General features: G+C 57.0%; 1 protein-coding gene across 15 annotated transcripts in view; it reads right to left on the bottom strand.

The window, feature by feature from the left end:
• The window catches only part of MSI2 (musashi RNA binding protein 2), a 257,207-nt gene that overhangs the window by 37,089 nt on the left and 206,813 nt on the right, over positions 1-13,305 (bottom strand). For 13 of the 15 annotated variants that reach the window (XM_075440218.1, XM_075440222.1, XM_075440221.1 and 10 more), the window contains 2 exons: positions 13,157-13,271; positions 5,995-6,069 (listed from right to left, as the gene is read on the bottom strand). In XM_075440218.1, the coding sequence (XP_075296333.1) occupies positions 5,995-6,069; positions 13,157-13,271 (190 nt within the window). Of the gene's footprint in view, positions 1-498; positions 2,539-5,578; positions 5,918-5,994; positions 6,070-13,156; positions 13,272-13,305 lie in introns of those variants that run through there. The other 2 variants (XM_075440226.1, XM_075440225.1) reach the window with 2 other exon arrangements.

Below are 13,305 nucleotides of genomic sequence, written 5' to 3' on the forward strand. Positions count from 1 at the left end.
CCTTAGCAGGGTACCGGGAGCGACGCAGCCCACAGCTCCCCAGTATCGCAGGGGGTCCTACAGAATGGAGACGAGACCTTCCTTACCTCACCTCCTTCTCTCAGACACTACGAAGAAACACCCTTAAGCATGACATTCTTACAACAATTACCCTTGTCTTTGGTACCAGCTCCTTTTCCTGAACCAGAAAATAACTATTAGCCCTGCCAGGCAAGCATCACAAATAACTTTCACAGAAGAACACCTTCCTGCCCAGAACCGGCGGCCGACAAGTGAACAGTCTGCAACCGGTATCAGGAAAGAAGCTAAATTAAGCTCTACAGAATAACAAAAATTTGGTGTAAAATGCTCTCATAACAACAAAACCCATCAGTTCAGACTTTGAACTGATCCGCGTTGCATTTCCACAGCACCAGGCAATGCAGGAGCGCGACCCACGGCTGGGCTTCGCGGACCGTGGAGCACCACTATTAATAAGCAAGTGCATTTCCCTGAGCTCTGAAAAGTTTCTGAAAATATTTGTTTTCCCCACCTCTTCCCACGTACAAAGGTTTTAATCAGCTTTAACAAACATGCAAGCAAACAAACCCTTAATTAAAAAGAAAAAAAAGAACTCAATTCCTGAGCTGAAGGCTTCTAAGTAACTTTGACGCTCCCCAACCACCCCGGTAACGATGGAAGGAAGCGGCACCGAGACACGGGCAGCGACGGGGACCTCGCCGTCCCGCCGCGGGGCCGCCCCGAGGGCACCGGCCGCCCCCCCAGCCCACGACCTCCTCGCAGCGGCACCGGTTACCTGCTTCTCCTTTCCACTTCCAAGGAGCAGCCACCGCCTCCCGTGCGCCCGCGCTGCCGGCTTTGCGGCGCTCCCCCCGCTTACAAGCGCACTGCGGTCTTTTTTGGGGTTCAGTTTTGGCCGCAAACGCACCTCGTACGTCACCGTCCCCCTGCAGACTCTTCAAACACTGGGTCACACGCTTGGAGTGAGGGTTGTTTTATTCTTTTATTCAGTTGTCATTGGTACTGGTTATTTGGGGCGTCCAAACCAAAATATTCAAACTGCAAGCTAAGAGAGCAGCAACACAGCACATCCGTTGTAAACAATTTATTATTATTTTCTACCTCAGTTACTTACAGGAAAAAGGTCATAAAAAAGAAAAAAAGAAAAGCACAGATGGACTATTTACAAAAAAATGAGAAAATTCACAATAGCCGAAATGTTTGCAAATCATGCACACTAAGACAAGTTCACAAAAGCAAAGCAATTCATAGCAAAAGAATCCAAACAAAATAATAAGAAGCCATACAGATTAAAAAAAGCTATTGCCTGCAGAAAGTAAAAAGAAAACTAACCAATTATTACATCAAGCATCTTTAATGAAATGAACAGCACAGCCGTGTATCGCAGAGCCTTTGACACCGACATTTTGAACAAGCGGATTAACAAACATTAAAATGCATTACAGTTCTACTGTAAGCATGCAGTTTACTTCTCACAAACTTATAAAACGGGTAGAAACACTTCAAGAAAAGCAGGATTTAAATACAAGGCGTGTTTTCTACCCCAAAGCTCAGAAGCTGGCCGTGCCGAGGATCTGGCCGGCGGGGAGGCAGCGCCCGCAGACCTGCGGCGCGACGCAGCCGGGGCTGGCAGCGGGGGCTCGCCCCGCTGGCCCCCAGCTACGCGGTCTGCCCAGGACCTGCAAAAGCCAAGTCTGGAAGCAGAAGCGACCGGCCGAGCGAGCGCGAGCGTCGCGGCTGCCGGAGGAGCGGGCGGCTCGGCGCCGGGGCAGGGATGGCGGCGGAGCCGCGGGAACCGTCCCAGCCTGTTTCTGGGGGCTTCCAGCCATGGCCCTGGCACGATCGCGGCGACTCGGGGAAGAGCCACCAGCCCCGAGCCAACGGAGCAGGACAACCCCGCGGGGCCGGCTACGCCCGCAGCCGCCGCAGCGGGACACCTGCGGACGCAGGGAACTGGGTTTAAATTGATTAAACCCCGCGTCGCTAACGATCCGAGTGACCGGAGACGCTAGTCTCGCTCCACCCTGATCACGATTCGTGCTGCTGCGGAACGTCCCATGTCACAAAGCGCCAATGTCTCTCTTTGGGGCCGCTTGTGAGACCCACCCATCATTTTTGCTTCCTTGATAAAATTATTTCTAAAAAGTTTGTGAGAAGTCATGCCTTCGTAACGCCCCTAACCCCAGTCCTTGTGAGTTACATTCCAAGTGGGCATTAAAAACTCATAACAAAGCAGAGGAAAAAAAAAAAAAAACAAAAATAAAAAAAATAAAAAGCAAACTCAAAGCAGTGAGGATATGGAGCCTTTAAAAAAATAAAAATAAAATAAAAAGTCCAGTCAATCAAACCAGCCAGTAAGAGCAGCAATTTTTCAGTGGACATTGATATTAAACATGGACCACCCAGGCTTTTTCTGTCTCTCTCTCTCATTAGCACTGTAGTAAACCCCGATTAATTTGTTATGCATCTTTAAGAACTAGTTGATAAAAATTATGTCTTGTGAAATCGGCAAATAGTCTGCAAAGTGAAATAAGAACAGAAATTAATAGATTAAACTGAAAAGATAAGTCCCAGAAATTTAAAAAAAAAAAAAAAAGACACAGAAAGGGAGCGATTGCAATTAAAAAAAAGGCTGTGTACTGAGTTCTGAAGGCCTAGGGGGAAAAAATAACGTGATGGGAGAAGACAGAGCAGTCGCCAAAGTGATTGCGTGTGTCTCGCCCGCGAGCGAGGGGCCGTCCCGTGCCGACGGGAAACGGCGGCGATGGGGCAGCGGGTCCGGCCAGGGGACCCTGCCAGCAGCTCCGGCAGCCCCGGCGCAGAACCGGAGACGCAAACCGGTGCGTGGTGACATCCGTAGCTCCCTTTCGCTGGGACAGCAGCAAATACCAACGGGACGGTCCGACTCACGGGCAAGGGCAGAGACCCTGGGACGGCGGCTGCTGGCACCGCAGCTCGGCCACGGCCCCCGCGGGGCCCACCCCGACCCACGGCAGCGCCGGAGGACGGGCTGCACAGCTGTACCACGCACGCAAGCGCTGCCAGGGCTCCTCGTCGCGACCCGCAGGAACCCAGCGGCGCGTTCACGCCGATCGCACCCATACGGACACCGGGACACGCGCAGCGGGGCCGCCCCACCGCTGGCGAGGTACCGGGCAGCCGGGGCTCTGCGCACGCTGCCTGCGAAACGGCCAAGCACTTTTCTTTTCAAATCACGACACCGAGCATTTCGGCACGACAACTTATTAAAAATCCCGACTCCCCTCCACCGGGCTCGCACGTGCTCCCACGTCACGTTCACGACCTCAGGCTCCAAGCCACCGTTGTACCATGGGCCCCGCCGCGCTTCCGCAGGCGTCACGACGCGCCGAGGGAAGGGTGGGGGGTTCGGGCTCTCCCGAGGAGGGGGGCTCTACGGGCTGGAACCGCACTTACGTCTGTCCCACGGCACCAAATGCCTTTGCCCACGGCTGGTGGGTCAGGCCGCCCGCTCGATGCCTTCCCACCGGGGTGTGGAGTAGCAGCGAGGGCGGACGCAGCCCCCTCCGTCTGCGAGGGGCGAAGGGGGCGCGGGGAGAGCCCCCGGGACACAGCAGCACACATGGCTGCCATCGCCATTCCCACGGCGGGAGTGAGCAGCCGACGCTGGCACATCCCCGTCCTCACACCCCGACCCGCTGCCGCAACGCTCCCCGGCACCCCGGGCTGTGCCCCCGCGGCACGGGGTTCTTTGCCCCCCGAAACCCCCTGCCCCAGAGAGAGCATCACCCCCGCACACGGGGCTCCGTGCCCACGCCGCTCCGATGGGTCGCGGCTCTGGAGACGGGAGGGCCAAGCCGTCGGAGAAATCGGCCCAACACCTCCACCAACCGCCCGGCCGCTGTTGGGGAATAAATTATCCGAGTGCAGCAAGGGCTGCGGGCAGAGCTCGAGGCAGGGAAATCCAGGCAAGGCGACGGAGGACCCCGGGCATCTCCCCTTCGCCGCCCTGCTCCCAAAGGCACAGCTGGTGCCCGCCGTGAGCTGCGCCTGCGTTCCCGTGGGGACAATCCACCTTTTCTTCTGCGCATTCAATCTCTGCAAGGGACTGAAGATAGAATCATAGGAAGTTTGGGGTCGGAAGGGACCCCCAGAGGTCATCTAGCCCAACCCCCCCACAGCGAGCAGGGACACCGCTAACTGGATCAGGGTGCTCAGAGCCCTGTCCAACCTGGGCTTGAATGTTTCCAGGGATGGGGCCTCCACCACTTCTCTGGGCAGCCCGTTCCAGTCTTTCAGCACCCTCATTGTAAAGAATTTCTTCCTTATATCCAGCCTAAACCTACCCTGTTTTAGTTTAAAACCATTACCCCTCGTCCTGTCACTGCTGTCTCTACTAAAAAGATTGTCCCCATCTTTCCTGTCGGCTCCCTTTAAGCACTGAAAGGCTGCAATCAGGTCTCCCCACAGCCTTCTCTTCTCCAGGCTGAACAAGCCCAACTCCCTCAGCCTGTCCTCATAGGAGATATAAGATAATATAATATATATAACATAACTGGCAAGTAACTGGAAGGCCTGTTTGGAAAACCGAAGCCCTTCATAAAAATATATGTAACGAGGACTAAAGTCAAACGGCACCTCTGCTGTCAGCTGGCAGACACGTTCATTTCAGACATGTTTATAATTAATCTAATGATTTTCATCATTTAACTCCTCAAAGGTGTCTCTCATTTAGCTGTCTTCACACCAATCAGCTGGTACAAGAGCCGTGAGGACCTGGGGGAAAGCCTGATACCAGGAGGGTACGCCCGGGTGGGGAGGGGGCAGAGGACTTCGCAGCAGAGCCCTGGCACTTGTGACGTTGAGCAGTTGGGAAAACCAACCCTGAGAGCGCTGTTCCCCGTGGTGTCAACAGTCCCACGACAACCAGCGCCACGGACACCGCCGTCCCAAGGACGCTCTTCGTCCTACAGATGTTCCTAACACGCAACGTGGCTTCATCCTGACGACCCAGTGCCGAGCACAGGGCTGTATCTTCGCCCCAGTGTGCCGCAGGCAGAGCCCAGCACCCCTCCGCATCGCCCCGCACCCCAAGGGACCTGCCCGGGAGGGCGCTGGGTTCTCCTCCCCGCGGCGCTGCTGCCCTCCCGCACCCGCCGGTGCTCACCATGGGGGGTTTCACCATGGGGGGCTCCAGCCCTCGCTTTCCAAGCCCCCAAGGAGCGTGGCAGCGGGCGGGGGGACGGCTTGCGCGTGCGCCCCGTGATGAGCGCGCTCGCAAGCCGGACGCAGCGCCCGCCGGGGTCTCCTTGCCGCCGCGGCCGGGTGAGCCCCAGCCACCAGCAAGCCCTCACCACGGCAGCGTCGCTTCGCCCGCCCGGGAAACCCGGCGCACACGGAAAGGGAGCTCTGTCCTGCGCGGTGCCAGCCCCGTGGCGTGACGTGCCGCAGGGGGGAAGGGCTCTTCACACCCCCGCCGTGCCCCGCGCCAGCCCGCCCCGACCCGCTCCCGTCACTGAGATAAAACCAAACCAAAGCCAAACCGAACGGCCGGCACCCGGGTAAAAGCTCTCCCCGTGAAGGACGGCAGCGACGCCGACGGCGGACACAGCGGGGCTGGGCAGCGCGGGAAGGTGCGTGCGAGTCTCTGCGCGCGTGTGTGTCTGCCTGCGTACGTCTCTGCAGTACACAGGAAAGGAGAAAACCCATCAAAGGGAGGGTAACAGCTCTTATTATCTCTGTTGCTTTATGTTTTAATTTAAGAAGTTCGTTTTCAAATAACCAGTACCAATTTACACGTTAGTAAAAACATATTTAAAATATGTATATATAAATATCTATTTTAAAATTGTAAAAAAAATTGTTGTTGTGTGAGATGCTCCCTGCAGACTCGCCTGTCTCAGCTTGCAGCTATGGACTGAAAAAAAAAAAGGAAAAAAAAAAAAGAAAGGAAAGAGGGGCAAAAAAGTAAAACTGCAAATGAAATGTACGTACCTGGGAACTGATAGCTGTAACTTGGGGCAAATCCAGGGTATCCTCGGCCATACGTTGCGACAAAATTTGGGTAACCTTGATCACAGAAATGTAAAAAAAAAAAAAGAGAGGGAGAGAGAGAAAAAGAGAGGTTTGAAGATTAATAAAGGCTTTCTGTTTTTCAACACAACACAAAATGACACGGGGGATGGGCGAGGCGTGATTTTACAGCAGGTATTCAACCCCCGGATCCACACAGCTCCCGCAGAACCGCAGACGGGTTTCGTCGTGATCTCGCGGAGCGACGCCCAGAGCTGCCGCCCGCCCGGCGCTGCGCTGAGACGCTCCGGTAATTAACATGCGCTGCGGCACCCCGAGCCCAAGGACTGCGCATACTTGTTAGCTGGCAGAGTAAATGCCAAATGCTAAGGCTAAACACATAGCGCAGGTTTGCTCTGACATTTGGAGAGCTTACGATGAATGTACTTTGCTCCAGAGCTATTGACAGTCGGAGATTAAGGCAGGAGTAATTCTTTATCCCGGGAGTGTGAAGGACAACAGTTAACACATCAAAGAGTTACAGGCAGCGACAACCACGAGCCAGAGAGTCAAAGAGCTTCTAATTTTTCAGGAAAGTAAAACCCAGGTAGGAGCAGCGCTTCCCACAGCGATCTCCGAGGGACACGCAGAGCCGCGCCCAACCTCGGGCAGCTTCTGAAGCTTCACCACGAGAAAAGCCCCACTCCGGATCCCCTCGGTGAGAAAGATGCCCCAGTAAATGCTCTACGGGGCAGCTCTGCCACGTCCGACGCCGCGGCCGGAGCGAGCGGCAGCGCCGGCAGGAGGGCAGAGCGCAGGGGGTGGTGGGCACGGGGTCTGCCCGCGGGTGCCCGATGGATGGAGGTACCACCGCTCAGTGGCCAGCCCTGCCAGCTCTGCCAGGGAGGCCAGGGGAGAGGGCTTCCCTCCCGGCGGCAGGGGGGCTCAGCTGGGCAGAGGCTGGCAGCAGCCACGGGGTCACACGCTGGGACCCCCCCGTGTTTCACCTTCCCAGCCTGCACGCGAAGCAGCTGTCCTCTCCGGGCCCACCACGGCTGTTTGCTGCGACTGGGATGGCCGATGCCACCAGCTGTCCTGTGCACCGAGACCTCCTAAACCTGTATCCTCACGTCTGATCCCCAGCACTTCCTTGCCTGGTTTTCCCAAAACCAGGAATTCTCCTGGGCAATTCCGGCTGCTGCGCAACCTTCCCGCGGGCTGTTAGCGTCCGCCCAGACTCCACCGGTCTCCAGGAAAGACCTCTCCAGACCAAGCAGCCATCACACAGGGTTGGCTCTCCCTCTGCCTGAAGCCACTGGGAGTCTCGGCAGCAGCGACAGAGCAGCGGGGCTGTACCCCGAGAACAGCTTCAGCAGCCGAGGGGCTCTTCTGGGGGTCTCCTGCCGCTGCCTTCATTTATTCCTCAATGCGCTCCTACTTCGTACAGCCATTCTGCTGCCACAGCAAGTCCCTCCATTTCTGATTAGATTTATATATACATATAGCATACTATTAATCATAACCTAAAACTGGAAGATAAAAACGCTCGGATGAATTCTGATTATGGGATTAAGCAGTGCCAGGGGAAAGCAGCCCTGCGATCCCCGGACAGCACGCTGCGGCTTTCAGCGCTATGTACACACCGCTTAGCCCTTGTGTATTTATTTCACAGCTCAACAGCTGGATTCCCTTAGAAATTAATCACCTCTGTCATTAAATCAGATCTTTCAGAGTTAAGCTTAACAAACCTTTTTTCCTTTTTTTTTTAAGAACAACACCATTGATAAATGGATTGTTTGCTAAGTAAGTAGCGCCATGAACACCACCGCGAGCTCCACCGTGAAAAATCGCTCCGCGGCGTCCAACCGCAGCCCCTCTCCTTGCCAAGTGGAAACAAGGAAGTTTTCTCCCGATTCAAACGACTCCGACGCAGATCCGACTGCGGGGGCCCGGCAGCGCTGGAGGTCTGCACGCTTGGTCCCCGGGTGCCGGCCGGCCCGGCACAGCGGTGGATGGCAGCCGCCCGCGTGCCCGCGGTGTTTTTGGAGCCGGCAGCTCAGCGGTGGATGCCGTCTGCTCCCCTGCCCTGCCCCGCGGGGTCAGGGATGCCCCTGCCCTGGTGCGTTTGCCTCCAAAGCCAGGGCAGCAGCGGCCAAACCCGGCTGTGTCCGATGGCACCGGCGGAGCTGCCCGGGGGGCTCTCGCCGGCATCGCCAGCGCTCAGTGCTCTCTAGGTCAGGCAGATGAAATCATAAATTTATAATACAACATTACTTCAATTTTCCTCTTCATTTACCGCTGCAGTGCCCAGCTCTGCTCTCACGCGTCAAAGCCTGATCTGCACAGGGGAAATTGCCAGGCTGAATATCAACAGCGCATTAACACCAGGCCCACGTGGGTGCTTCATCAAGCCAGATTACAGCCATGCCGACCTACCCACCATTTCCATTAGATGCCGTTCTCTTCTGGCATCGGGCACCTAACAGTTTATTTGCTTCACTAGTCCTGGGGCATGATCAATCTCTCTAATTATCCCTCGCTGCTAAACCAAAAATCCAAGTTTTGCCTGGGTCACCTCCTGCGAAGCGAGACCCTCCCGTCCACGGCAGCAGAACTCAAACCAACCACCAGAACTGCTTTCACACCACCACCTCCGCCCGGCTCCCGCCCCCGACATCCCCAGCGGGTCCGACGCTCTCGCCCTGCAGCCGGGGTGAGCTTCCAGCCGTGTGCCGGAGCCGGGCAGCAGCCCAGATCCTGCCCTACCTTCCGCTCTGCACGGGGGAGCCGCGGCCCTGGAGCCCGAGCAGCTCGCCACGGCACACGCACAAGGTCACTGCAAAGGCCGGAGACCCCAGCCGGAGTCCCGACCCCCCTCCGTGCCACCAGCACCTCCGGAGGGAGAAAAGGCTCCTCTGCTCCAAGCGGGGAAGGGGCCACGACCACTGAACCAGGCAATGGAAATGTCCTTTTGTTCTTAAATTGGGTGATCCAAGATGGACAAAGCTCACGGTTAACACACCGGAACACCGAGCACACCGGCGCCTGGGGACCTCGGCAAAATTAATTCCAATGCTCCACTAAGTGTAAGAAAAGCATCGCCTCGCCGTGCTGCTCAGCGCAAAGCATGGCCAGGTCCTTTGCGAGGAAAGGGATGGGCCTTCTGCCAAAGCACAGCACCACGCTGCGCCAAAGCTGCTCCGGGTCTTTCTCAAAAGAAACGTGCCGTGACCTTGACATAAACACCTGCGGCACGAGCGAACGGAAACCAAAAACCCTCTCCTACGGACGCAGGGGGTGGTCACCTGCTAGGGAGCAGCTACGGAGAAGAAACACGTCTGCTGTAGAAGGTTCTCCCTTGGTCCAACGAAGTCCTGCTTCCACGGAACCGAAGAGCTCAGCTGCCGCTGGCCGCGGTCGCTGCACCAGCGATGGCGACGGCGGCCGCTGCTGCGGGAGCCCGGCGAGGCGTGGGAAGCCTCTGCGCACGGAGGGCTGCCCTTCCGAACCCCGCTACTCCGCTGAGCAGAGCCTGACGGAAAACAGGAACGGCTTTCTCCGAAGGGCACGAGCTCCCCTGACGCGTGAGCTGAGCCCGCCTGGCCTGAACGCGCGCAGCGCAGCGGGGCCGCGCTCCGCCTCGCGCAGGACTCCCGCACCCGGCGCTCCCGCCAGACGCCGTTTCGGCGGTCTGGGGGTGTCAGCTTCACGGGCCAAGCGCTCCTGCCTCTGCAGGGGTTTGGAAGTTAAAAAGAGCCCGACTTTCATATTAAACACCATCCCTGGAGGGGTTCAAAAAGCGTGGAGATGTGGCACTGCGGGACGTGGTTTAGCAGGCATGGTGGGGATGGGGTGACGGTTGGACTTGCTGAGCTTGCAGGTCTTTTCCAACCTTAATGATTTTATTCTATGATTCTAAGTCTCAGACGCCCACTGGCAGAAGAAACGAGTGCTGCAGGGCAGCGTGACAGCCACCTCCAGAGACGGACATCCCCGCTGGGACCACCGCAACGGCAGCGGCGACGTCGCAGACGCAGAGAGCTGCTCCAGACGGGAGGGCAGGCTGCTATGACTGCTGCTCCTCGGTTGCTTTCTTCTTTTCTCTCTTTTTTTCAAGTTTTCGGTTACAGACCTGAACAGAGAGCAAAAAGGCACAGGGCAACACAGCACCGTCCACACGCTCGCGGGTGACGGGGCTGCTGGTCTGCACACCGGGACCAGGGGACCGCGGGCAGGCTCCTGGGTGCGTGGCAGCTTCTCGGCCACCGAGCTGCTCCCAGGCAGCTCCAGCCACGCGTGTTGCCGGCTGCGGGGGACACGGTGCCTGCTCACACGCGTCCCGGGGCTGGGGGCAGCTCCACCGCCGGGTGGGCTGCCCAGGAGACAGAGATCACTGGAACGGAGACCACTCCGGCCCGCTCTTTATGTGGAGCGGCTGATTAACGTCCCTGATCTCGCCCGCGGCCGCGCGTGTCCCGCCAGCAGACCGAGCCCGAGACAGCCCAGAAGCAGTCCTGGCGGCAGGCTCATCCTGCCTGTGCTCTCGAAGTCAAAAAATCCTTTCAGAAGAACACTTTAATTTTGTTCCAATCAACCAAATCATGGCAGAAGCGGCTGCCGACGCACCTTTAGACCCCGGCTGCTGCAGGCTCCTCGGGGAGGCTGTGATTAATGAAAAAGACCAACTTCCTTAATAGCTTTGGAGGGAGTCGCTCCCCGCTCTTTCCTTTGGGTTGTCTCGTGCGTTCGTTCCCCCGATTCCCTCCTCTGCCCATGAACAGCATCTGGAGAAGGTGACCTTGAACGAGGGCGTCTGGAAACAGGTACAGAAATCCTTCCAGAGCAGCCCCGGCCGCCCTGGTTCAGCCCAGCTTGGCACCTACCAGGAGGAGCAGGGCAGGGCAGCCCCGGCCGCCCGGGACCTCGGCATCCTGCTCGGCTGCGGCAGGCGCTGGCCCAGGCGGTGCGTGGCTTCGTGGGTCTCGTCGTTTGACGGGTTAATTACCCCCCTCTCCCCACGGGGATGGGGCCGGCGAGGAGCTGCGGCCTCGGGAAGGAGCGATTCGGGCTCCCCGCTGAGCCCCTGCCCGTCGGCCCCTGGCAGCCAGCTCCTACAGCAGCCCGTGCCAAGGGGATTCATAGCGGCCCTCCAGACCGCGTCGCTCTCCTGCGCCGCAGTTCCCTTGTCCGGCACTTCAATATTGAACACGGTGCCACCGCAGCAAGCAGGAACGGGGAAGATAAAAAAACCAGCGAGAGCAGATAATGAAGCATCTGGCCTTCAACACGAATCAATCATTAATTCTGAGCAGGTCACCCTGATTTGAAGCCTAACAGGAGGGTGTCGTGAGGCCGGCCGGAGCAGAGCCGGTCGGGGTGACCCGACCCACCCCACGGCAGCGGGACGGGGATTTGCCAGCAGGCGCCCGTGGCCCTTGCTCTGCGTAGAAGGAGATCCGATCGCTGAGGGCTTCTTCCCTTACTTCTTGCGGCTTGAGGCCATCTTCTTCCAGAGAGGCAGTCCCAGTGGGAACGGATCACGCCGCACCGAGGGCTGAGTTCTCCCTTCAGGTCGCTGGGGTGGACCCCGGCACCACTCGCTCCTTGCCCGGCTGCGAGGAGCAGGGCTGGGCGGCTCTGCCCGGGGCGAGCAGACGAGGGGTGCTGCCTGGGAGCGTCTGCCCACCCAGGGGACCCTGGCTGTCTCCTCCAGCAGCCGGGTGGGACGGGCCGGCACGGCTGCCCGCACCACCTCCACCACCCCAAACCTCGGGCACCGCAAGCGGGACAGAGCGAAGCAGCAGAAGCACGGTACCTACGCTGAAGCGCACTGCGAAATCACAGACTGACGAGAAGAAGATCCGTATTTTAAGACTAAAACGTAATTTCCAAACGCTATGGGGCAGGGTGGCGGTGGAGCACGGGGACAGAGAAACAATAACTGGATGACACGTCCCAGAAACGGGTCGTTCCAGCCACACAGACAGAAGCACTCTTCGGTCAGAGATACAGCAAACGTGGCAGGGAAGTTTTCCCTCTCAAATCAGGTGGGGCCTGAAGTCAGACATCTCGGCGTCAGAGCTGGACCCCCACAGGAGCTGAGTCCTCTGGCCTGACGCCCGCTCCAGGAGCCTCGGGGTCCTCCAGCGTCGCAGACAGCCCAGGGACCCGCTCGGCAGAGCTCGGGACAGCGAGCACCAGCTTTCAAGGCCGGTTTTTGCGCTCAGTTTCTGCGATCACCTAAACCCAGGACAAAAAATTCCAGGCGTCCCGGAGAGGCCACGTACCGGGGACGCCAGCCCGGGCAAGGCTCCTTTCTGCCTGGGAACACCTCCAGACGCCCTCTGGTTCCTGCGTGCTTTAGGGACACAGCAGGTGACAACCGAGGGAGAGGCCAGTGACACAAACGGAGCAGAAAGTTGAAAATATACAGAGTTTTAAAAAAACATATTGGCAATGGATCAGCAGGATTGTGGCTTAGTAAACCTGAGGACAGAGTATCAAGAGGTTGCCACGTTATATAGAAAGAAGAACTATCTAGGCAGAAACAAATGAGAACCAATTATAACTAAACAGACCTCATGCACAAACAGCCATTAAATATCATTTATCCCATTTAATTAGTATTTTCTGGACACAATACTCTGGACTAAAATACCATTCCATCTCCTTGCAACTTGTAATTATTGTTGCGACCTGTACCGTTACACCTCTCCCTGCTTCCTCCATCTCACATGCCATTTAAGAACCGGCAAGATTTTCAATTATCTATGCTGAACTGTCAAAGATACCTTTAAAAGAAGGGGAATAATGTGTGACTCAATTCCTCTAAAAAAGGGGAGAGATCATTTTTAGTCAGAATGAACACACTGCATCTTTCATCATTCTATTTTTGCGAGTAAAACAGGCTATTTAAAACACCCATTTAAATGCAAATTTTTATATTCCGGGATGGGGGGGGGGGGAGGGTTCATCATTTACCACAGACAGGATTCTTTTCCCCACTCCACCCCTGCCGAAGTTTCAGGCTCGCGCCCGCAGAGGTGCAGGACGTGCTCCCCCCTGCGCCCCGGGCGTTTGGAGATCAGGGAGCGGAGACGGGAGCCGCTGGCTGCGGGGGACGTGCGGTGGCGACGGCACTTACCCAACATTCCCATCCCTAGCATAAAAGCGTCCATGGTATACGGTAATCCACGTGCCCTTCCTCTCGTCCCTGGTGGAAACATCACTTCTTTAGGTTGTGCTTTCTTACATTCTACCTATTGAGCAGAAACATGTACAAATGAGATGCAA

This window comes from Opisthocomus hoazin, chromosome 20, assembly GCF_030867145.1.
Source record: "Opisthocomus hoazin isolate bOpiHoa1 chromosome 20, bOpiHoa1.hap1, whole genome shotgun sequence".
In the NCBI taxonomy this organism is placed as follows: Eukaryota; Metazoa; Chordata; class Aves; order Opisthocomiformes; family Opisthocomidae; genus Opisthocomus; species Opisthocomus hoazin.